We start from the raw sequence: 26,938 nt of genomic DNA, 5'->3' as shown, positions 1-26,938 counted from the left end.
TGAAGGATCTGCTTTATGTGAAATTTCCCCATGAAAGCACCTATCATATTATGGAATCTGTATGGTTTTGGCTCAATTTAAGCAACTGTCGTTCAAGCCTATTCACTCCTGTAGCCTAAAGTATCTAACTTTGAAAGTAGTCTTCCTGATGGCAGTCTTCTCTGTCAGAACAGTAAGTGGAATTTCTACCAAAGTTAGTTTCATATTTTCACTTGCACCCATCTGTTCCTATTTTTCCCAAGACCTCATTCACACAGTGCTAAGGCAGCACTGCACACCTTGGACTGCAAAAGGACTTTATTCTTTTGTCTAATCTGAACCAAAGATGTCAAAAAGTCTTCACAACTCTTTATGGTGTGAAGGAGTGGCCTAGTTGTTAGAGCAGTGGGCTGAGAACCAGGTTCAAATCCTGCTGAAACTTTGAGACCTTGAGCAAGTCATATCACCCGCCATTGCCTCAGGTACAAACTTCTGAATACATTTTCAAAGGGGTTATGCATGGAAAAATAGCATAAACACAACCTAAGTAGCATGTAATTGCATAAAATTCTATAAACATTGAAAGTATGTGTATTTTCGGTTTCATGCGCACGTTGACTAGCAAAAAAAAAAAGAGATGGTCTAGGGTATGTATTCTAAAGTGGGGTCAAAGGGAAGTGTGGTAATTGGTGCTTTATAAGAGATTTATGCATTATAAATTATCGGTAAAATTTTACCCCTGCTAATTGAACAGCAAAAGTGATATCAGGTTTGTCTGCAATTTTTGGGTAGGAAATCTGGGTGAACTGGGAGGAATTCAGGGCAAAGTACTAGAGAGTCCAGGTGAACTGGAGAATGACTGGGTGAACTGGTAGAGGTATCGGCATTGATGATTTCAAGTATGCACAAGTAAGTATTTTCAAAACAGTATGAGTGTATTCTTTAAAATAAACCTGCCTCTGTGTATAAATAAGTATTTTTACATGTTATATATTTTTTCATGCATAAAATACATGCATATGTTTATAAAATAAAGTAAGTACTTTCATTGCATTTCAAATATTCATGCTTAATGAAACATGGGCATGCTTTCAGAGCAGAACTACTCTATTTTAGAAACTGCAAATCCAGTACCATGATTAGGTTTGAAAGTTAGTTTCCCGTTTTGTAAGCCCTTTATGGAGAGGAAAAATACCTACAGCACATTCTATGATTACTGGACAGGTGTCGCCTGCCCCCCCCCCCCCCCTCCACACACATACACACCCATCCTTTTTCAGTTTCTAAATATATAGATCTATCTGAAGCAAATTTAAGGTGAAGGTAGGCACTTGTGTGTGTGTTTGGGGTGGGGGGGGGGGGTGGTTCATCATCCAACTTTTCAACTTTTGAAAGTTGGTGAATGATTTGGGTGAGCACAGGTTGCGAGCAGAGTTGGCAATTTTCCTATAGGATATGTGTGAGAGGAGTGGGGGATTTGAACAGATTCTTTCTAGAGTGTCATAGTTTCTACTTATCTTTTTAACTACTATTTCTGAGCATTCAAGTGGAATAACATGACAAACCTACAACCTAACACCTTTCAGATATTTGAATATCTATCATATTTCCCCTTCTCTCCTTTCTAGGGTAGAGTAACATATTTAGGTTTCATCTCTCAGGGTTTCTGATGCAGACCCTGCACCATTTTTGTAGCCCTTCTCTGGGCTGCCTCAACTCTGTCTATATCCTTCAGACGGAAAGGACTCCAGAACTGCCAAGCAGTCAATCACTTTTCAAGCTTTCTTAATTCATGTCAGCCTGTCTAATCCCTCAGGCGTATCCACTATATTACAGACCTTTGTGTCAACTAAAGACACATTATTCTTCCTAATATCTCTGCAATATAGCACAGACAGGTATCAAAATGAACAGACCCTGGGACCAATCTTTGAAGCATGCTGCTTGTCATCTTTTTTTCAGAGTGAACAACATTTATCACCACGCTCTGACTTTCACCCTCAGCTAGTTGCTAATCAAGGCCTGGCAAATAATCTCTGGACATTAGTATACATATATGCAAAACTAATGAAAGTGAAGATAGGAGAAATTGTGAAATCAGTCTACACCATCCTGTGTTATACCAGTCGTACTGTATGACCTAGTCTGTTATGACGCTTTGTTTTTCAATTTTTGTGCTGTCATCTGTACCTCTGATTTTTTTTTTCCAGGCTTTATGTCAACCCTCTGTCACCCCTCAAATTCCATCTCTGCCATCAATGCCAGCTTTGTTTAGTCCTCAGCCAGCATCACTGGCTCCTCATCCAAGGATCTCTTTCTTGAGCACCACAGAATCAGCCCCCATTAGCTATTCAAGAACAGCAGCAGCAGCACCATCACCACCAACCTACCTCCAGCACCCGGTGACAGTGGCAATGTCAGGTAAGAGTCTGAGGAATGAATAATAAATTCTACCATGTTCTACCATCAGTCTTGAACCACAGGAACTTTGTCAGGGTGTGGGGTTTTTGAGACAATCAGTTTTCACAGGTGTTAGTGCTACATCCTTTTGATTAACTTTAGGATCATATGAGCTCAGTAGCCTGCTCCTGCTTAGTCCTTGGTGGGTATTAGCAGGGTGGAGGTAGGCTTCCTTCTTTCTGTTGCAGCAATTACATGAAGCCAAATGTTTCATTTTAAGACTGCATACTTCTTTATAAGTGATAGTTCCTAACAAGAAGGTGGTGGCAATTGTGGAAACTCTAAGAAGGAAGTTTGTAAGTGACAGTTCCTCATCTGAGTAGGGAAGAACTTGTTAGCAGCAGCTGTGGTTGGACAAACTGTGCAAAAGTAAGTTTGCTTACTGTAAATGAGGTTTTCCATGAACAGCTGTATGAATTTGCCATGACTTGGGTAATGTCGTCCAGCGCTGAATAGTAGACCCCTTGATCTTCTAGCTCATAGAGCTTTTGATCTACAGAGCATGTGTGAGAGCGCTCATGCGTGCTGCTTCGTGAGCCCCTCAGTTGATTGTGAAGCTTAGCTTTAGCTAGGCATCCAACTCTCCAGGGAGGTGGGTGGGTATTAAGCATGGCTAATTCATCTTGTTCTATATGGAGAAATCTGTTTACAATAAGCAAACATACTTTCTCTTTTGACAAGCAGGGCTGAATTAGCTATAACATGTGGAGAGTTCCAAGCTGAGGATTTCATGGCAGAGCATGTACTCAGAAAGCATCCTGAATCCCCAGTTCCCTGTACGTACCAGGATCAGTCCAGGACACCTGGGTTGTGACTCCGCACCAGTAGATGGAGACAGAGCAAGATCCGTCGGGCTTAGCCATATATGGCAACTTGCCTCTCACAGCCCCTCAGTCTTACTCTGTCTCCAGTAGATGGTGCAGGTTTGGTCACAGCCTCTGGTTCCCTGGGGTCTGTTAGATAGCAGGGTTGGTTAGTTTGAGTAGTTTGGTCTTACAAAAAGTTTAAGAAAAAAAAAAATTTTGTGTGAAGAGTGAAGATCCCCGCCTGTCCTGCCTACCAGGGGGGTTTTGGAAGGTTCTGAGGGGACCATCCCCCCCTGGTTGAGGCTGCTGCTAGGGTCGAGGACCCGACTGGTGCAGTAGCAGCGTTGGGGGTGACACCGGGGAGCCCGGTTCACTCACCCCCGCTGAAACAGGAGCCTCAGGACCGGGGACAGCGGCAGTTAAAAAAAAAAAAAAAAAAGCGGCTGGTTTTTTCCCTTGCGCCGGCTTTCTCTCTTTGCGCCGGCTCTCCGTTTGCTTCGGGGGGGGGGGGGGCGTTTTTGCGCGATTTGAAGTTTAACTTTAATTTTATTTTACTTTTTGTTTCCCGGTCGCACCGCATGCTGAGGGGTTCAGTCTGCCGTGCATGCGGCTCAGCACGTGCGCGTCTTTCCCGCAACGGCGTCTGTTCGGTCTGCGTCTCCGGGGGTGAGGGACAGTCCGGGGCCGGTCCCGGGCGGTGCGTTCGCCGCCACGTGTCCCTGCTGCTGCCGGCGGGCCGGCAGACCCGTTTCCCATTAGCACGGGAACGGCGGCCATTTTGGCCACAGGCCGCAAAGCCACGAGAGAGGCTGCCGGAGATGGCGGCATGTCTCCCGCGCTTTCACCGCAGCAGCGGCCCTCGGGAGGCGGCGCCCCCGCGGGGGCCGAGTCCCCAGCAGGGTCCGCTCTGGACGAGGAGTCCTCGGGATCCGGGTCCTCGTATTCGTCGGATTTTGCGCTCCTTCTGCGCAAGGTCCTGAAATACAAAAGGCACAAGCGAAAACCGGGGAAGGCAGGTTCGGCGAATGCCGGAAGAGGAAATCCACGGCGGGCCCTAATGGTAGCGCAGCGAGGCAAAAGCGCCCGTTGCGGGGGGTCCCGCAGGACACGGACTCAGACTCCACGTCACCGGAAGAGGATGACCTGGCCGAGGAGCCCCGGGGGGGCCGACGGCGCGGCGGATGAGAGTCCTTCGCAGCCGGGTGCGGGTAAAGGAACACCGGCCGTCGAGGGAGATGGTCCAAAGGTGGTCCGTCTGTTCCGCAGAGAGGAGCTGTCCCCGCTTATCCCGGCTATTCTCCAGGAGCTGGGGGTGGAGGCCCCGCTGATGGTTTCCAGGCAGGGAGCCAACATTGATCCGGTTCTGCTGGGTCTTACTGGGCCAGCGGTAGCTTTCCCATTCCATTTCGCGGCTTCGGACATCTTGTTCCGCGAGTGGGACACTCCGGAGTTGGGCCTGAAGGTGAGCAAGGCTATGGATAAGCTCTCTCCGTTACCAGAGGACGCGTTGGAACTCCTCCGCCTGCCAAAGGTGGACGCGGTGGTGTCCGCCATGACGAAGTGGTCGATGATTCCGGTCACTGGAGCCACGGCTCTCAAGGACATAGAGGACAGAAAGCTAGAGATACAGCTGAAGAAGATTTTCGAAGTTTCGGCGTTGGGGGTCCGCGCAGCCATCTGTAGTAACTTAGCCATGCGGGCCAGCCTGCGCTGGGCTCAGGTCCTCCAGGCCAATGCAGACCTCTCGGAGGTGAGACCACACCTTGAATACTGTGTACAATTCTGGTCGCCGCATCTCAAAAAAGATATAGTTGCGATGGAGAAGGTACAGAGAAGGGCAACCAAAATGATAAAGGGGATGGAACAGCTTCCCTATGAGGAAAGGCTGAAGAGATTAGGGCTGTTCAGCTTGGAGAAGAGACGGCTGAGGGGGGATATGATAGAGGTCTTTAAGATCATGAGAGGTCTTGAACGAGTAGATGTGACTCGGTTATTTTCACTTTCGAATAATAGAAGGACTAGGGGGCATTCCATGAAGTTAGCAAGTAGCACATTTAAGACTAATCTGAGAAAATTCTTTTTCACTCAACGCACAATAAAGCTCTGGAATTTGTTGCCAGAGGATGTGGTTAGTGCAGTTAGTGTAGCTGGGTTCAAAAAAGGTTTGGATAAGTTCTTGGAGGAGAAGTCCATTAATGGCTATTAATCAATTTTACTTAGGGAATAGCCACTGCTATTAATTGCATCAGTAGCCTGGGATCTTCTTAGTGTTTGGGTAATTGCCAGGTTCTTGTGGCCTGGTTTTGGCCTCTGTTGGAAACAGGATGCTGGGCTTGATGGACCCTTGGTCTGACCCAGCATGGCAATTTCTTATGTTCTTATAGGGGAGACTACAATATTCTGCATACCGCCGTTTTTTAAATTTAGCGCTATGATTTCTCATGAGTAACCTAAACACCTTTTCTTAATCACAGTGCTATTTGTAACAAGTAATAGAAACAATTTCATTTTTCATAAAAAATAAAAGAATTAAAATATTTTTGTATTTTCACTAGCACACTTCCCCCTTTTTGGGATTAAGTTCACTGCTCTTACTCTAACTTTGCACAATAAGTTTAGTGATCGTCTTTCGTTTTGAGGGGGTTTAAACACCCTACAATTTGGCTTTTTTAAATAAATGTTTAGCCCTGGGTGCATTGTAAGTTAAATTAATAAAACTTTAGAACATCAATCCATTCTTGTTCAAGTTAAGTTAGTATACACATTATTAGTAATATACATCATATATGCTACCCAGGGTTATTTTCATTCATAATCGGAATGATTATAAGTTTTAGTCAAGGAGCACATTTTGGGGGTTTTTAGGCACTCAATGTTTCAATTAGGTTTGTACGTTTAATATTACTGTATTACATAATTATAATGGATTTTGCATTTAGGTGCTCATAAAAGAATTGAATCCACATGATTAGGATTCACTTTTATAAGAGATAAGGTCAGTCAATTCATCGAAATAAACAGTTTTATCAATGGAAATGGAAATGTATAGGCATAATAATATTCATATAATCTTTAAAGCAACTGCGGATCACAAATGCACAGATTTGTCTGATGCACAAGCATACATGCTTGCTCAGTAATCCTGAGTCCAGACATATATATCTAAGGTAACATATTTCTTTAAAATATTTTTTTAAACTATAGAAAATCACAAGGTATTTTCAGTAATTTTTAAGATCACATTTGATTTTTATTATCACATTTGATTTTTAATTTTTATCACACTTTTCATATAAATTTTACATATTTGACTAAGAACTCAGTAAATTGATTTCTTATAGGCAAATTTTCATCGTAGAGGTGTTAATAAAATGTCACTATTCATAAAAATAGATTTTCATAAAGAATTCATTTTATAACTCTATAATTTTTGAAAATAATGTTTTATCAATACTTGGAGTTATTAATATTTATTAATTATATTTATGATTGATTTTAGTGATATTATTTATTTAGACTTTTTATTAAAGATGATGTTTTTATGATTGAATTTTAACCCCTGAGGCAGCAGTTATGTGAATGGCGAAACTCGGCCAGAGTCGGGCTATACTTTAACACGTCTCCACTTCAATAAAGAATTGAAAAAGACTTTGGCATCTACCTCTTTTGTTGTCCTGATGGCTTTTCTTGATTGCCTACCTTCTTACTTTTTGGGACCTAGACTGCATAGTTTACATGTAACATGGATTATTCTATTAAGCGTGCATATCGTTAGAAAGAAATATATGAAATAGGTACAAATTACATACTTTTCATATTTTTTTTAATCTTCCTAATTCTCACTGCATTGTTCACAATTGGACCCTCTGAGTTATAAGAGTACTACAGCTTTACTGTGTGATCCTTACATGCTTACAACCTGATAGAAGTATTGTATTCTCTCACTTGCATACTCCACTATCCGCAGCTCAATAGGAGTTCTGCAGCATGAAACTGCGTGCCTCATAACTGCTCATGGTACTGCAGCCTCTCTCTGACAGTGATTTTAACTTCATGGAGCTGCTTCACTGTAACTCCATTTTGCTTTTTGCTCTACTAGTAGATTGTTGCTGCTGTCCTCTCTTGTGAGATCTAAGGATGTGTGAAATAGTGCAACCTGTTCACTTCATAATAGTTAACAAGTGACAAACATCAAATAACTTCAAAGAAATTTAATAGTAACAAAGGTGTAATATACAACATGTAGTACAGTTCCCCAACATGGCTGTGTTTCCCTGGAAGGGACTGTGTTGGGAGAGACCCAAAATATAGATGGCTGAAGAACAAGGAACAGGGACAAAGATGTATAGCTACATATAGTTTACAAGGGGAGAAAACAGAGTAAATTAATAAAAGATACAATCATTTCTAAATGGAAACTAAACATTGACATACACTAAAAAAAAAAAAAAAAAAAAACCATTCAGAAGAACAGCAATACCATTTGAGTGGTGAAGCACAAACTTAATTCAAAAGTGTACAGAGAGAAGTAACTTAGAGAATATAAATTAAAATTACTGACATAATAAATGATGATACACACCTTGTTTTTGTGAGTCTTCCTTACCTTAGAATTAACCCTTCACAACAAGGTTATAATCTTTCATGAATGTTTTTGTCCTCTTTGGTTAAATGAAATCCCTCTTGTATGTATGTTTGAGCCTTAGTTGAACCTAATATTTTTATGTTACAATTTTCATATCATTTATTATATAGTAATTTTAATTTAGATTCTATTATTTCTCTCTGTACGCTTTTAAATTAAGTTTGTGCTTCACCACTCAAATGGTATTGCTCTTCTTTTGAATGTTTTTTAGTGTATGTCAATGTTTAGTTTCCATTTAGAAATGATTGTATCTTTTATTAATTTACTCTGTTTTCTCCCCTTGTAAACTATATGTAGCTATACATCTTTGTCCCTGTTCCTTGTCCTTCAGCCATCTATATTTTATTTTTTTTCAGATATTTTGGGTCTCTCCCAACGCAGCCCATCCCGGGAAACACTGCCATGTTGGGGACTGTACTCCATGTTGTATATTACACCTTTTGTTAAATTTTTTTAAGTTATTTGATGTTTTGTCACTTATGAATTATCAAGTGAACAGGTTACATTTTATTTCACACATTCTATTCTGGTTTGCTGCTTTATATGTGAATTATTTACTCCACCTATTTTCTGCAATGTGAGATCTCAGGATACATAGCTCATCTTTGGAGAAGTCACCTTCTCTGGTAGAACTGTTAACAATGAAGACTTGCACAATTTCCTACCCACTCTTTGGAGTTCTTCACTTTGGAAGAATTATGGCTTCCTTCTATGGAGTCCCATGCATACTGCCTTCAGCTCATGCAGTCTTTCAGTGATGTGGGTTTGACATTCACTGCTCTGAGAGCTCTCTCAAAGAAGATGATTATTTAAATAAACTAAACATTAATAAAATGTTATCCTTCCATGTGGGAGGAGGATTGCAATGCAACATATACTAAAATTCATAGCATATGGATCTTTATAACTCTTAAGACCTAGATCCAAGGACCTGTCTTACTATTACTTACCATCAACCTCTCCTCTCTATCACACAGGAATGCTTGTGTTGATTCCTAAGCCAGAGGAGTTTTGTTTCCTCTGATGCAGCTGTGTCTGTAAGACTAATTTGTAAAAGTCAGTTTTGGACACATTTGTATAAAATGTGCTATATAAATGGGATTCTTTTCTCCTTTTTCCTGTTTGTTGAGTAGAGACTGAGATGATGCTCCAGAGAATGGCACATTTTAAATGGGACGTTATGTGCAGTTTATGATTAAATTTATTTATTTTATTTATTATTTTATTATACCGAATTTCATGACTGGAATCACATCAACCCGGTTTACAATTAACAATGTGTGTAAGGCAGAGAGTAACTTAGTAATCAACATTCCCAATTCAAACTTCAAATACAGTAAGAAACTTCAAATACTATAACAATATTATGGATGTGAGAAAGTTACAATAAAACAGGGAAAATTAACTAGGATCTGGAAGGGGGGAGAAACTGAACAAAGAATATTTACATTTATAAATAAATAAATGAACTTCTGTTTCTCTTTCAGCATTTCCTCAAACCTTTAGAGTGCCTCAGGGATCCCTGCCAAGACCAGCTGTGTTTCTTCCTCCCCATTCTGTGCCTTCAGTGCCACCAGGTTGCCCAGCTTCCACGTGGGTTTCCACTCTTGGATCTCACTCTTCTTTTGCCTCTGTTTCAACCCCACCACTTATCACGGCACAGACTGCTTCCCACTCCTTCCCTATCCTGGGGCAGCCACATGCGCCTACCTCACTGACTACTGTGCGGCCTCCATACAGCAACCCAACAGGAGTGAGCTACTCTCCAGGAGGCCATGGAGTTCGGACCTTCAATCCCTTAGTTGCTGCTAGCCTTCCCCCACCTCCTACAGGTTAGTGTGCTTCATAGTTAAATTCTAAGATATTGCTGAATTATTGCCCTGTATGTTTATCTTGATTAGACTGTAAGCTCTTTTGAGAAGGGACTGTCTCTTATGTCAGTGTTTCCCAATCTTTTTTGTGTCCTGGCATACCCGGCAGTGGGTTCATTTCATCGTGGCTCACCACCACCTTCATAATCATCCTATTTCTCTTCCCTGTCACTCTACCTCTGGCATCCTCACCTTCCCTCTCCCTCTACACCTTGCTATCATCAATCTACCTTTCTTCCCCCCCCCCCCCCCCCCCCCCGGCACATCACCTTCTCTTCCTTCAACACCCTAGCATCACCACCAACTTATCCTCCCTTCCTTCTCCTCATCCTTACCCCTGACACCATAACCAGTTTCTCTTCCCTTCTCTCTCCCACACTCTGGCAGTATCTGTCCCTCTCCCTCCACCCTTCTAGTATCACCACCACATCCCTCTCCCTCCACCCGTATGGCATCATCTCACCACCTCCTCTTCCCTCTCCCTTCATCCTTCTGGCATCATCACCACCTTCTCTTTCTTCTCCCCCAACCCCTCTTCCTCCACCCACTGGTGGTATCACTTTTTCTTCTTTTTCCTTCCATCCCCTGGCAACATAACCTTACCTTCCCTCTCCCCTGTCATCACTACTTTTTCTTTCCCTTTCTTGCCACTCCTCTGGCATAGTCATCACTACCTTCTCTCTCTACCTTTTGGCATAAATACCTTTTTCCCTCTCTCCCCTGGCATCATTACTACCTTCCCTTCCTTCTCCCAACCCTTCTAGCATCTTCACCATCTTCTTTCCTCTCCCCTGGTATCTTTACCTTCTTCCTTTCTCTCTCCCTCCACCCCTAGCACCTCTCCTACCCCTCTGGTATATCATCACCTTCCTTGTCCAGCCACCCAGCCCATCCCTTGTCATCTTTCCCTCTTTTCCACCCCTTGCCACCATTACCTTCCCCCTCTCACCTCCCTGGCATCATCACTTTCTCCTCCCCTCTCAGAGCCAGCACAAGTCCAAGCAGTACTTACCTGCTGCTTCTATTTCCTCCTCTGCAATAGTAACAGCACGAGGCCAGCGTGTCTTTCAAGAAAGAGTTAGAAGAGAGGGAAGCAGCAGCAACAGGTAAGTGCTGGCTAGGAAGGGAGGAAAAAAAGGAAGACTGTTGGTGATTCATCTTTTCATACCCGGCTCTTCTCATGGCACAACTGCAAGTCACTGCACACTGGTTGGGAAACACTGACTTATGTGGTGTTTGTACAGTGCTGCGTACATTGGATTGTACTATAGAAATGTTAAGTAGTAGTAGTAAAAATTATTTTCTCTTTTTAGAATAAGATCTTGAGTTTTCAGTTTAAATATATGTATAATTTTTGTGCATTTGTTTTGATGTTCCTGTAAAGTACTGGATTAATAAAACTGACAACTGAAGTCCTTCATTTATTCACAGAGGGGCTGATTCAATATTATGCACGTAAAAACGTGCGTTCAAATTGTGCCTGGTTTTTCAGTGCATGCACATCCACCTCTCCTGGGCGCCCAAAACAATGTTCCAATGAGCTTCTGCGTTAAAAAGGACGTGCTAGGGATAAATTGTGCGCTCAAAAGCACTCAAAAAGCATTGTGCGCGCAAGAGACATGGCTTTGCGTGGATTAGGAAAACGGATGCTCAGAATGAGTGTCCTTTTATGCAGCCGCACATAATTTATTGACACAGTACACACAGTACACACAAAAACTTCTCCACAGCGGGCCCTAAAATCTGGAACACTCTCTCACCAGAACTCAGATCAGTGCAATGCTCCTATACATTTAAAAAAAGACTCAAAACTTGGCTATTCAACCAAGCATTCCCATAGCAGCAATCTGCGGAGCATCCCTGCCAATGATCCTTTCGGTGGAAACCCACTTGAGAGCTATTATGAGCTATTCAGATCATATATAGAGCTCACGTAAACTTTGCCAGTCAAAGATCATATCCCAATCTTATAATTACCAATTGTTTATTTAACCTACATTAGGCACTGTATCCCTTACTCATGCCTACATTAGGCAACGTATCTTTTAAAATGTTATTAACCCCTTATATACTTATCCAAGTTATATCGACCTGTTCATTGTAAGACATTTACTTGTCAATGTTACTGTTAAAATGTAAACGGATTTGATCAGTAACTCTGTTATTGGAAAGTCGGTATATAAAAATGCTAAATAAATAAATAAATAATATACATGGCCTGGAGAGTGTGTACTGAGTACCCAAAACATTTTTTTTCATCAAGCCTTTCATTTTTTAAATAAATTTTAGTCATTGCAAGGAGTAGATCTTAGTATCGTGATGATACTAAGTAGGAGGAAACCCAAAAAGCAGTATTTTGTTTTTCAGTTGAGCCCTTGAGGCATGCAAAACTTTGCCAGCTTCAGGGCTTTCATTAAATTTGCCATGTTAAAAAGTGCACATTAGGCACACAGCGATTTTTACATCGGGGATAAAAGCTAATAGCCCTCATCTACATGGTGTTTACACGTGATGAGCGTTATTAGCTATGAATTTGTTTGGTTGAGTGTTTTCGACGTGTTAATCCCCCCCTTATTGCAAAGGATGTTAGTCTTTTGCGTTCAAAACGCACATCCAGCCATGGGCTAAGCTGTGCACTAGGCTGAGCGCACTTTATTGTATTGGCCTGAGATTGGGCATAGTACATACTACAACTGTGCAAACGTCCTTTGTACATTGCCTACCACAAAAAAAGATACATTGTAAGTAGTGACAGTGCAAACTTATTTGCCATTGTATACTTTAATCAGGCCTGCTTTGTGGGACAAGTGCTATGAGCACAGTTCACTGTCACATTATTAGGTTTACCAGCAATTCAGCTTTAGAACAGACCACAGTTGCTGGTTGCTAGTCTGAATGTATTTTGTAGAGGATGCGATATTGCTCACTAGTTTTTGTTAGTATTTCTTGACATCTCTTCTGCATTTGATACTCTTAACCACTCTCTATTACTTGCTCAGCTTACTGACCTGGGGATTTGAATTATATTGTTCTGACCTGGCTTGAATTTTGTTTATTTGACTGAGTCCAGAAGGAGGTAATAGGGAATGATTTTTTATCTTGGTCTCTCCTCTGATGATTGGTGTTCCCCAAAGGTTTGTGCACTCTACAGTATTGTTTAACATCTACATAAGGCTTATTCATAAAATTTTAGCTGACTTAGCTGTCATCTATTGCATTTTCACTGATGATATTCAGTTTGCTATTACAGTAACAATATTGGAAGAGGCCAAAACAAATGCAGTGAAGTGCATTTCCACTGTACAGCACTGGTTGACTGCCAACAAACTGAAATTAAATCTGGGGAAAACAGATTCTGTTTTTATCTGGATTTCCAAGACCTAATGCTTCTGACTCTTCAGTTTGGACATCATAATATTCCTTTGTTAAATCAAGTTAGGGTGTATTATTTGACACCACTCTGTCATTTAAGCCCTAAGCTAACACTGTAGTATGTGAAACAGATTTTAAGCTTCGGAGGCTTAAGCCTTTCTTGTTCGTTGACCATTTCTGAACAATTCTCCAAGCTTTGGTTCTCTCTGTGTATACTGGGTAGCTATCAGCTACAGTATCTACTCTCCAGGTGGTACAGAATGCCACTACCAGAGGAGAGAGCTCTCTTGCTGTGCCGGGACCATTGGAGATGCTCCGGAAAGGTAAATTGCCACAGGCAACATCTATGACACCCCACAGCTGGTTCCATCAAGAAGTGGGGGTTTTTTAAAAGCAGTGCTCAGATGAAGAGAGTGGAGAGAGCCCTCTTACCATGTCAGGTCCTTTGGAGATCCTCCGGAGAAGTAAATCGCCCCAGGCAACAGCTAAGATGCCCCATAGCTTGTTCTTTTGAGGAGTGAGGGTTCTTTAAAAGCAATGCTGAGTGGCGTGCCAAAGAGGTTCACCTCTTATGCCTGTTTTTTCTCAGAGAATGGAGAGAAAAAGGAAAGGAAAAACAGCCTCTCCCTCCAATTCCACACAGATTCACATACTCATGGATCAGCCTGTGTACCAGGCTACATCGATATTGCAGATTGAACTGAATTCCTCAGTAGCAGATGCTTCTCTAAGTCTAGAGGAGCATTCTCCTCCATCCAGACCTCTGCCAGTTCGATTCAGTTGGAGAATCTACTCAAGCTCCCCTGGTTTTTGATGGTTCCCCCTCCGTTCAGATGCCGGGGGTTAATGGGAATCTATTAGGAACTTGCCCTATTGAGGGAGGTTTTATAGGAGAGGATCTTACTATTCATTTATCTACTCCTACCATTTTGGAAGGGCAGAATAGATCTTAAGGCACCCCAGCTCCTATTCCTCAACCATATACATCTGGTCTCCCTGAAGTATGTTCTGGCAGTGAGCTGAAGAATATAACACTGAATGGCATTTGGAAGCTTGCATCTAATATCAATTTCAGCCTTTCTGGGACAGTTAATGAATTATATTTATGTTCAAATGATGTTTCATCTAAAGTGGCTGACCTAGTCATGTACTGCTTCACTTGAAGCTAAATATGTGGCACAGGAAGGAACAGTAGAACAGTTTCAACTGTACATAAATGTATAGCTGCAGGGATAAAAGCTAATTTTGTTCTAAATATGAAGCACTGGAAAATAAGCTACGATTAAAAAAAAAAAAGAGAATTTACATACATACCAGTGGGTTATGCACTTCTAACAGCAGATGGAGACGGAGCAAGCTGCTGTGACAGCCTGCCAGTATTCTTTTCAAAAGCAACTGTGGACAGACTAGCAAAAAACTTGATTAATAACAAATAACCATTTCTATACTCAACCAACAGGAAACACTGAACTCGGGCAAATAATGTATGAATACCACTCTAGAGACTGGATGAACACTTATCAGTAATCCCATCACCATGTTACCACACAGGAGGACCATAACTGTTCTGTCCCCAGTAAAGGGTACATGTTTGTGTCTGTATACATTGCAGCCCACCTGTGTTTACTACAGCCCCTCCCTTCTGAGAACTCTTGACACTGTGACACTTTCTGTAACCCAGGATAAAAGTCTGGGAGCCTTGCCTTTAAAGGGAGTTTGCCTTTAACAGAAGCCCCGTCCCTTCTGTTCCTCCCATTGGGAAAGGGTCTGCATGCTCTCTCAATCTAACTTGGGTCTTCTTAGGTGCCTTATTGGCTGAAGGGACTGCCCTTCATGTTTCCCCCTGTGTCACATGGATCCTAGGCTCGCCACCATTGGATCTCGCCCCTGGCCCCCCAGCCTGTGGGGACTTTTCCTGTAATCACTCTCCAAGACTGTGGATCAGTCTCAGCCACGCCATGTAGAAGCCACACGTGCTTGTAACTTCTGTTACACGAACAGCTTTTTACATTCCTCCTACCGCTTTAATCCTAAAAGACTAATCAGCTTCAAACCCTCGTCTTCTTATCCTGCATCCCATGAAACTCCATCTCCCTTCTGCCTACTTCCAGCTACAAAGATCTCTGCTAGAAGCATATGCGTTTGGAAGCAACAATTGTGAGTAATAGGAAATTATCTATGCAATAAATGATTTCAAACTTAAAAGATCTTTGTTTTGAGGACTGATTGGGAGGAAAGTTAGCTGTCTGGATGAGAAAACTTGGGAAGTTTTTATTGAGCCAGAACAATAACACAACCATTTGGCAACCAAGGGCAGGAAGTTGAGTCCATCTGTCTACACTAAAGAAAACAAAATTATCAAGTAAAAAGTAATTTCTCCTTTCCTAGCATGTAGACAGATGGACTCAGGACCAGTAAGATGTACCCAACCTACTCCCAAATAGGGTGGGAGGCTGCCCACAGTTCTCCCGGGCCTGCACATCCAGACAGTATTACCTGGAAAAGGTGTGTAAGAAGGACCATTTTGCAGCTTGGCAAATGTTGATGGGAGACAATAATCTAACCTCTGCCTATGACACCGCCTGAGCCCTAATGGAATGATCCCTAACCTGAGTAGGCAATGGCTTTTCAGCGGCCACATATGTGGCCATGACTACCATCAAACTATTGGAGCCCGCAAAGCCAGCTACCCTGTTTTCCTCCACCATGAAGGACAAACAGGTGACCTCTCTTCCAGAGAGGCTTGGAAACCTCCAGATAACTCAGGACATGTCTCTTGACATCTATGAGATGCAACAGATGATATTCCTCCACATCTCTTTCCTTATCCAGAGATGGTAAGGAAAAGGACTGATTCAAGTGAAAATCGGAAACCACTTTAGGCAAGAAGGAAGAAACAGTATGCAGCTGAGACTACGCAGTGGTTGAAACATAGGGCCTGCCAAGAAATCCAACACCAGATTAAGACTCCACAAAGGAACCAGTAACCGCAAGTTAGAATGAAGTTTCGCCCCCCTCAAGAAGCGGGCCATATCAGGATGATAAGGATTCACCATGCCCCTTGCCCCTGTAACAGACAAGAGCCACCACTGTATCTTTAAGGAATTAAGAGCTAACCCTTTATTCAATCCATCCTGCAAAAATTCCAAAATGAGCAGGATCTTAACCGAATGAGTAAGTACCTCTCAATCTTCACACCAAGCCTCAGACATTCGCCAAACCCGCACATACGCTGAGGAAGTGGAGAGCTTTTGTGCTTGAAGCAAGGTGGCAATCACCGCAGTAGAATATCCACACTTAACAAGCGAGTCCTCTCAAGGGCCATACCATAAGAGAAAACACAGTTGGATCTTACTGAAGAACAGGTCCCTACTGCAACAGATCTCTGTGTGCTGGAAGACGAAGAAGGGGAGACTACCAGGAGTCTTCGCAGATTTGCATACCATGGTCTCCTGGGCCAATCCCGCCTGACATATCTTTACCCTGAACTTCATCAGGCTGAGAAGAACCAGGCTTAGTAAAATCAGAGGAAGATAATGTGCCTGAGCCTCTAACAGTACTGGCACAATTTAGAGTGCACGCCAGGCTGAGGTGCCTGAATATGACGGGCAGCACAGTGGGAAAGGCACTTAGGTTTCTTAGCCACTGGTGCCATTAATTAATCAGTACACTTAATTAGCGACCGAAGATATGCGTCAAGCCGAGGTCCCGCTGAAAAGATTTACATGCACAAATTTTATGCGCCCCAAGATTGTTTTCCTAAATTTAAGTGCACAATCACTGCGACAACCTTGGTGCACAACAATACAAGTGAGAATGTGCATGCAGGCTGCATGCCAAAACAAACTGGGCACACAATAGGTTGCACAGTTGGAGCACTTGCGTGCGCCAACAAACCTGTAGAGAGTAGCAGAATGCGCAGAGAAAAGCGCTGATGCAGCCTACCACACAGCACACCAAAAAAGAAGCCTAACAGCGGAGGCTAGTCCACCTGGACTGTTCACCCACCAGGCTGCCCAGTTCCTCCAAACCCCAAGGAAGCGGAATGAACATCAGGATGGCGTACCAAGCATAGAGACCAGAGGAAGTCCTACACTAACCCTTCCACTCTGTGTCTAACTGTATCTTTTTTTTTTTTTTTTCCCTACCTGAGCTCAGCCTTCCTGGCCTAGTACGGAGATGGTCTCCGGTTGCGGGGGGAGAGGGCATATACCATCAGCGCCGTGCACCCACTGCCTCTCGGCTGCTTTAATCAGCTAAGTTCACGCCAGCCTATAACCAGCTACCGGACCAAGGCACTCATCTGAGGGACCTCGGATATCATCTCAAGAATTTTCAACTGGGGGAGGGACCATTAGGTATCACTGCAGGAGAGCAGAGCAATCTAAATCTCCAAATAATTCTCTAAATTTGAAGCAATCCCCAGTAGGGAAATGCACGTCCACCATCTGCTGGAGACGGAGAATATTTAACAGGCTGATGTCACTGTAGGGGTATATATACTGTGACATCAGTTTGCTCTGCTCCATCTGCTGGTAGAGGTGCATAACCCACTGGTCCTGAATCCATCTGTCTACATGCTAGGAAATCTGAATGATACATTTTCCAAAAACTCACAATATTTCAGGGTTTGAATTATTTAAGAAATATGTAATAGAAGTGTTGCAATTTTCTACTGATAAAGTTTTCCAGCTGTCAAACAGCTATTTGCCAGATAAGAAAAAAGCTAGGTATGAGGAATGTTATGGATGTCCTGGCTTGTTTTTCAAGCTGTAATGTATCTCAATTCCTCTAGTCTTCATTTGATAATATTACCTCTAGAATTACTTTTGTGATTTCTTTAGTGTCTCATATGGATAGAGATATATTTTTCATCAGTACTTCAGAAACAGAAATAGCTTACTTTTGGGCAAAAAAATTCAGATTTTCCCAGATGTGGCTAACGAGACTCAAGCGAAAAGGAAGTAATTTTTGCAATTAAAACCTGGAGTTCTTTCATTGGGGGCAACCTTTTTATTTAAAGTTTCCTTGTAAATGTGTTGTAAATTACCAAGGGAACAAGTTTGTATTCTCAGATCCTTCCCACTTAGAAACTTTCTTGATAGATAAGATTTCTAATGGTTGAGGTATAAAGGGTGGGATAACTCCTAGGCAGGATATTTATCATGGTGTTTATTATATGCTCTCTCACTGAAATGAGGACTTAATCCTGTTCTATTACTTTTGTGTGGGTACTTGCCAGATACTTGTGACTTGGATTGGCCACTGATGGAAACAGGATTTGATGGACCATTGGTCTGACCCAGTATGGCAGTGGTCGCCAAACCTGTCCTGGGAGCCCACCAGCCAGTCGGGTTTTCAAAATATCCACAAATGTGCATGAGAGAAAATGTGCATGCATATTCTTTGTGGATATCATGAAAACCTGATTGGCTGGTGGGCCCCCAGAACAGGTTTGGGGACCACTGCCAATACTGGGTCAGACCAATGGTCCATCAAGTCCTGTTTCCATCAGTGGCCAATCCAAGTCACAAGTATCTGGCAAGTACTCAAACATTAAATAGATCCCAAGGTACTAATGCTGGTAACAAGCAGTGGCTGTTCCTTATTGATTAAGGGGTAGATTTTAAAAGAAGCGCGATCAGCCTACTTTTGCTTGCGCATCAGACTCAAGCAAAAGTACGCTGGATTTTAGTAGGTACGCGCGGAGCCGCGCGTATCCACTAAAATCCTGGATCGGCGCGCGCAAGGCTATCGATTTTGTATAGCCTGCGCGCGCCGAGCCGCGCTGCCTCCCCCCGTTCCCTCCAAGGCCGCTCCGAAATCGGAGCGGCCTCGGAGGGAACTTTCCTTTGCCCTCCCCTCACCTTACCCTCCCTTCCCTTACCTAACCCACCCACCCGGCCCTGTCTACACCCCCCCCCTTACCTTTGTCGGGGGATTTACGCCTCCCGGAGGGAGACGTAAATCCCCGCGCGCCAGCGGGCCTGCTGCGCGCCGGGCCGCGACCTGGGGGCGGGTACGGAGGGCGCAGCCACGCCCCCGGGCCGTAGCCACGCCCCCGTACCCGCCCCCAAAACGCTGCCGACACGCCCCCGGAACGCCGCGACGACCGGGCCCACCCCCCGACACGCCCCCCTCCGAGAACCCCGGGACTTACGCGAGTCCCGGGGCTCTGCGCGCGCCGGGAGGCCTATGTAAAATAGGCTTCCCGGCGCGCAGGGCCCTGCTCGCGTAAATCCGCCCGGTTTTGGGTGGATTTACGCGAGCAGGGCTCTGAAAATCCGCCCCCAATAGCAGTTTATAGATTTCTCCTCCAGGAATTTATCCAAACCTTTTTTTAAACCCAGCTATACCAATTGCCTTCTCTACATCTTTGGCAATGAATTCCAGAGCTTAATTGTGCATTGAGTGAAAGAATTTTCTCCAATGTGTTTTAAATGTGCTACTTAACTTCATGGAATGCCTCTTAGTCTTTAAATAACAGATTCACGTTTACCCATTCAAGTCCTTTCATGATTTTGTAGACCTCTATCATATCCTTCCTCAGCTGTCTCTTCTCCAAGCTGAACAGCCCAAACCTCTTTAACCTTTCCTCATAGGGGAGCCATTCCATCTCCTTTATTTCAATTGCTCTTCTCTGTACGTTCTCCAGTGCAACTATATCTTTTTTGAGATGTGGTGACAAGAATTGCAAATAGGATTCAAGGTACAGTCTCACCATGGAGCAATACAGAGGCATTATGATAGCCACTATTTTATTTTCCATTCCCTTCCTAACAATCCCGAACATTGTTTACCTTTTTGACTGCCACAGCACACTGAGATGACAATTTCAATGTATTATCCACTATGATGCCTAGATCTCTTTCCTGGGTGGTAGCTCCTAATATGGAACCTAACCTCGAATAACTACAGCAAGAGAAATTTTTCCCTTTATGCATTATCTTGCACTTGTCCACATTAAATTTCATCTGCCATTTATGCCCAATCTTCCAGTATCACATGGTCCTCCTGCAATTTATCACAATCTGCTTGTGATTTAGCAACTCTGAATAATTTTGTGTCATCTGCACTTCTGAAAATGTATAGTCCATGCAGAGAACTATGCTCTCAGGGAAAAAAAATCTTGAAAATTCCCTCCATAAAAGTTACATAGTTATGCAAAACTAAGTATTGTATTTTGTCACTGCAGGTCCAAAAATGTGGAATAAATTACCTGAATCATCTTTTATTTAAATTTTCTAACGATGCCATTGCTTATAATCCTAAGCGGCTCACAGAATAAAACATAGTAGGATATGCACTAAAATGCAAAGACAGCAACATATATAAACAATAAATGAAATCATAGACTCGAGTAAACAGTGCTGCCAGCGCAAAGCTGAATCATAATATAATAGTGCTTAAAGGTTAAAGCTAGATTAAATAAATGTGATTTTAACAACTTCTTAAACTCTTTAGTGCTATATTTGATAGGTGTAATGCCACAGGCAGAGAGGATGAAAAATGTTTACAAATGGTTTTTATAATAATCTTAAGGCAGTTGATTTACTGAGACATTTACTGTTTCATAGGCTCATCTAAATAATTAGTAACGGATGTCTCAAGTGGTTTATTCATCTGCTACTTAGTGTAAAGTTAATATGTTTTGTATGCTTTATTTTATTTTTGTTTGGAACTCACTTAGAATGTGACAATGCGAGTAATAAATCTTTTTTTAAATTAAATATAACTTGTGTTGTATCAAATGAAGGCTCTGTCTGAGCTGTCTAAGAAAGCTTTGGCATGAGCAGGATTCCCATGTGCCACTGAACCTGCTGCTTTTAGATTTTTTTTTTTTTTTGCTCTGTCGGATGAGGAGGATGTACTCATCTGATGTGATCTCTTTCACTACCATTGAAATATTTCAGCAGTTTTGGGCATTTGTTTAGTATTTCTGCTATTTTTTTTTTTCAATTAGTTCCCATTTTCTTTCTTCTAGTCTCCCTAAATAGAATTTTCATTACTTTTGAAACTAGCTGTATGTTTGCAGCTTCAGCTTTGTTGAAGATTGTTCACCTGTGGCTTAATTATAGTTTATTTTCCCGTTCTGTACGTCTTTTGTTTAAAAATATTCCTCTTTAGGATTATATCAGTTATTTTTTGATCATAGGTAAGAAGCAAACCAGGGATTTCAAAATATGCCTATGGTGTTCCAAGATAATATTCCTTACATACATACTGTTACAAGGAATGCTACAAATGTTTAGATTATTACCACAAAATGTCTATTGAGTTCTGTGTGAAGATGTTGCCAAGACTATTTCAGGCTTGACAAGACAAGTTCCAAACCTTCCTCTTTGGTGTATGAGAGTGTCCCCCCACCTGGCTTCAAATCCTTCAAAAAGGCCCAGACTTAAGTCATGCTGATAGTCAAGCCTTGTCAGAGCAACCTTCAACCACTTTGTGTCCTTGGATATGGCATAGGTCCCAGAGCTGGGACAAGTCACTCAGACGAGCCTTCAAAGGACTTTACTCAGGAGTTGAAGTGGATGAGTTGATGCATCAGTCTTATCACACCCCATCAGTGCATGGTGACAAGGATTCAGATGTGGTCAAGGTGATTCACATTTTGAATGAGCTGCATCTAAAGAATCCCCATACTTCTGTGGTAAGAGCAGTTCATGCCAATCTACTAAGGCATCACCTGGGTTTTAAGGATCAACTTTTTTGGTCATTTGTCCTGGAAGAGGTGGTGAAGACAAGACCTGAGGTGGAATTCAAAAGGACACGGGGTAAACAGAAGATCCCTGCTAGCTAGAGAATGGAAATGAAGAAATGGGGTAACTTTTCTATTACATCTATAGTTTACATATAGGCTTCAGGGTAGCCTGTATGGAGCAGCAGTTGCTAATACCCTAAATAAATAAATTAAAATGATGGGCAGAAGGGATGGACCATTTTGGTCTTTATCTGCTGTCTCTCACTATGTTACTATGTTACTAACTGATCCTTTCATGCAGGCCTTCAGTTTGGAGTTGGATGTGCTCATTGGGGAGACTGGAGACATGTCAAGCACCTTATCGAGAATGGGCACAATGAACAATCTGCCCTTGTGACTTTTCCTTGGGTGCCTGACATGCCAATGTTGATACCAATTCCATCAATCCTTTCACTCCAAAGATAAGGTTTGAAAAGTTGCTAGTGCAAGCAAAAAAGGTCTAAGCACTATATAGTGAGTTAAAGCCATAAGCTGGGTTTTTGATTGGGTCCCAGAAGATCTTTGAGAGAGTTTGAAGTTTTTAATAAACTGCTACCTATTGTACCTTCAGATAGCTAGGTACTCCAAAATTTTAAGGACAGGTACTTGTACACTTTTTAGAGTACTTGCCAAATTATCTTCCCAAAAAAGCATTTAGAAGGAAGTGCATGTTAAGGGTTATGGATGTTCTTATGCTAGTTCAAGGCTTCCCAAATGCTTTGCTAATGTGATCCCATTTTAGCCTTTGAAAATTCACATAATCCCAAAGGATGACCAAAACAAATTAGCCAGGTTGTGGTCTCCCTCCTGCATTCCTGTTGATCCTCTTTCTCTCAGCCTCCTTCCTCTCCAGTCAGTCCTCTGTCAATATCCACGCCCTCCAGAATACCTCTTAACATCTTCCCATCTAGCGGGCTCCCTCTCCCAATCTCTGCCCCTCCAGCTGATCCCCTCTTACATCCTCCCCCCAGTTCCTCTTACTTCCCCAGTCCATCCCTCCTCTCACCCCTTCCAGTCCTTTTTGCACTCCCTGTAGATCCCCTATCACCCCCAAGCTGTTCTTAAACCCACAACTGATCCTATCATTTATTTATTTAAAATATTTATTTTTCATCTATAACAGTATGTGCTAGGTGAATTACCATACAGCAATAGAAAATACAATTTAAATTGATCAAACAAAACACCCCCCCCCCCCCGCCACACACAATTAAAATACATAAAAATATGCATGGCTTCATAACTCTATTATCTCTAGTTTTTTATTGAGCCTATCCTAAAGCACCAAAAGCATCTTTAAAAAGAACCCCAGTCAACTGCATTCGAAACAAGACCTCAGTTTGTCAATTTTTTGCAGGGTGTAGGACCAATAAAGGAGAAAGCACACCGCCTAGTCTCGGTCAGTTCACTGCCCGAGCAGGGCAAGAACTAAAAGTCCTTTATTTGAAGAGCGCAGTGCCCAGGAAGGTAGATAATGTATTAATTAAGAAAGATAGGTGGGGCCACTCCCCTTTAAAGACTTAAAACTATAAAACGAAATCCTTAAATCGGTCATGCTGAGGAATAGGGAGCCAATGAAGTTCTCGCAAAAGTGGCATCACGTGGCCCCATTGATGATCACCCACAATAAGATGTGCTGCCGAATTCTGAATAACCTGTAATGCTTTAAGATGAGCCCCTGGAACGTCCACACACAAAGAATAATAATAGTCTGTGGCAGAAAGTACAAAGACCTGCACATTTGGTGAAAACTTAGCGGCATGTAAAACTAATTTCAAATGACGGAGCAAATGCAACTTATGATAGCCTGATCATATACTTTGTCTGCAGCTGAAAATGAATACTGTGCATGTTGTTAATTAGAAAATCACTTTTTCTTGAAAAATAAACCACCTCAGTTTCTAGATTCAACATAAAGTGATTATCACGCATTCAAGAATAAACTGTCAGGCAACAAGAAATCTCATCCAAAAACTAAATCTGGATTCCCCATAACAAGAAAATACAGCTGAATATCATCAGCATAAATACGAAAAATGGGCAATATTGCTCCAACAGGCTAGATAAGGGTCTTTAGTACACAACAAAAAGAGCCATAGAAAAACTGATCCTTAGGGAACATCTGCTTCAATGACTGACCAATCAAAGGATGAATCACCAAAGCAGGCTCATTGCTGCCTGTGTTCAAGAAATGATTTCAACCAAGTATCTACTCTACCCTGAATTCCCACTCCCCTTAGATGCTGCAGAAGAACTGAATGTGAAATAGAATCAAAGGCAAAGGAGACATCTTAACCCCCCCCCCCCCAAAAAAAAAACCAAACCCAGCAATCACAGCATTGTCCGCATTCAACTTCAGCAATAAAAAATTTATAACCGACAAAAGCAGTCTCAGTACTATGATTTTCTCTGAATCTGCATTGTGATGGTTCAGGAAATCATTAAACTGAGAAAACACGCCTTCTCCAAAACCTTGCTTAATGTAATCAGGTTGGAGATTAGACAATAGCTAGATTCCGTATACTGATGGCAAATTCCCCCTCTTTTTTTTTTTTTTTCACAGTTTATTTTAGATTTTCAGCAACAACCACAATTGCAATCGTAACATACATGTGAGAGAGAAACACCTCCCAAATCCACCTCCATTATGGCACTAGCTTTTTTCAGATTATCTGGTATTCTACTTTCCTGCAAAGAAAGTTTCACAAGTGACTATAAAGTGTCTAAAACATTGTTCTTGAATAAACATAACTGAAAAGGACAGGGGTCCAGAAGGCAAAAAGAGTGGTTTTGGTTTACCCATCAATCTTTTGACCTCTTATTTCCCAACATGCTCAAAGCTTTCCCAAATCGCAGCAGCAATCTGGATAAAAGGACCACTAGAGGCGCAACAAGACTCTACTGATGAGGTTAAAAGTGCTTTATCTATTCTTGTTGTCTGTTGCACTTTTTCAGACAACTCATTCACCTTTTGTTTTACAAAAACTGCAATATCCTGTGGCCTAAAAGGAAATTCTGTCTTACATACCAGGTTTTTCTAACAAAGTATTAATAGTGCAATGTCTGTGGACAATTGAGCGAGGACTGTAAACATTTAGTGAAATAATCCCTCTGCATGTTCTCAGAGATAGTCCTATATAGGTTTGGCAGGATTCAGGGGATACATCCTTCGTCAGACTCTGTCCTTCACATTGCCCTTTTTTTCACTGTAAGTTCTAATTTAAACCAGGGGACCTCTGCATGAACCCTCTTCTTTTTTTTTTTTTGGCTTATGTTTATTAGGGTCCACTTTTTACTTACCTTAGGCCAGGGATTACAATAATGAGGCAGATAAGGTGTCCATATTTCCAAAATATAACTCATGCTTAGATTTCCAACCCAAGTATCTAAAACTGTCTCTTTGGGTTTATAAAATACTGATAAATTATACTTAAATTAAATGTAAGGACATAATGGTCTGACCCCAATACTAGCTCAATCTGAATATCACTGATTACATTTACCTCTAGTAGGGATTCAGTCATTAAGATTTGGTGTAATACAACAAAGGAGTGCTTCTTCAAACTACAGGTCCTTAAGAAGCTTAAACCTCTCCTGCACTTTTATGATTTCCGTCTGGTTTTACAAGCAATCATTCTCACAAAAATTGATTACTGTAACTCATTATTACTTGGACTCCCGGCTACCACCACTAAGCCACTTCAAATGTTACAGAATTCAGCCGCCAGGATTCTAACCAATTCTAAAAAAAGGGACTATATTACTCCCATTCTATACAACCTTCACTGGCTCCCTATCAAATATAGAATCCGATACAAAGTGCTGACCATCATGCACAAATCTGTTCACAATCTTGCCCCAATCGATTTAACTCACCAAGTTCGCCCTAATAATCCCACTAGACCAATGAGAAGAGCTTATCAAGGCACTCTCTTCGTCCCTCAAGCAAAAACATCACTAAAGATCAGAGCCTTCTCTACCTCAGGACCCACTCAATGGAACAATCTCCCACCGGACCTTAGACAAGATCCTTGCCCAATATCCTTTAAGAAAAAATTAAAAACATGGTTATTCAACCTTGCATTTCCAGACTCTGCATTTTAACTAAGCACATTTTTCTCTATGAATGCTTTAGGACATTTATGACTATGCATTGTAAATATTTTTTAAATATTTTTTTCTCTGTTCAGTTAAATTTAAATTTTAACTGTATTTGCCCTATTACTATGTATGTTCTGAGTTCTATGTATCGCCGTTCAGGCAATTTTCTGTTCCTTGTAAACCGGTTTGATTTGTATTTAATGCAGGAAGATCGGTATATAAAAACCAAAAATAAATAAATAAATAATATATGACCCCTTTATCTGTAGGTTGAGAAAATAATTGTTTGAAATGTAACACAGTCAAAAAATCCAAATATTCCTGATATATCCCTCCAGAACTATAATCGGTGAATATTCAAATCTCTTACTACCATGATTTTGGTAGAATAGAGTGATAAAAGTTTAAAAAAAAAAATCAGTAAAAAAAAAAGTGAGATCCTTACATAAAACTCCTAGAGGGCAGTAGAGCAAGTCAATAATCCAAGCATGAAAATCTTCTACAAGGCTCTCGCACCTGTTCCCAAGAGAACTTGGGAGCAATTTCAAACTGAGAGATTTAAATATAATAAAACACCACCCCCTCTTCTCTTTTTCCTAAACTGATAAAAATGTGTCCTAATGAACAACTCAAATTAACTATTGGCAAGTCAGTCTCTGTTAGCCACAGTTCTGTTAACAATAGCATGTATAAGGATCCATCAAGTAATAACCCAGATATAATATCACATTTTTTCCTTAGGAAATATTCACATAAGAAATCATAAGATCGAACAGAGTTGTATAGTGTAAGACAACACCCTGTAAATGTATAGAGTAAGACGACAACATCCTATTCCTATTGACATGATGCTGAGCAGAGGGAGAAAACCTATCATCATACTTACCTTTTCCTAAAACCACCAGAATTAAGGGTTTCCTCCTCGATAAACACTCTCAGCAAAGAAAATCCAAACCAAAAT

At 41.7% G+C, this 26,938-nt stretch overlaps 1 protein-coding gene across 3 annotated transcripts in view; it reads left to right on the top strand.

Annotated features, from left to right (window-relative positions):
• SEC31B (SEC31 homolog B, COPII coat complex component) overlaps nucleotides 1–26,938 on the top strand; it is a 319,647-nt gene that overhangs the window by 234,915 nt on the left and 57,794 nt on the right. For all 3 annotated transcript variants that reach the window (XM_029609056.1, XM_029609055.1, XM_029609057.1), the window contains 2 exons: nucleotides 2,190–2,400; nucleotides 9,378–9,722. In XM_029609056.1, the coding sequence (XP_029464916.1) occupies nucleotides 2,190–2,400; nucleotides 9,378–9,722 (556 nt within the window). The remainder of the gene's footprint in view (nucleotides 1–2,189; nucleotides 2,401–9,377; nucleotides 9,723–26,938) is intronic.

The sequence above is a fragment of the Rhinatrema bivittatum genome, chromosome 7 (assembly GCF_901001135.1).
Source record: "Rhinatrema bivittatum chromosome 7, aRhiBiv1.1, whole genome shotgun sequence".
Lineage (NCBI taxonomy): Eukaryota > Metazoa > Chordata > Amphibia > Gymnophiona > Rhinatrematidae > Rhinatrema > Rhinatrema bivittatum.
This window is presented reverse-complemented; position numbering and strand designations above follow the sequence as displayed.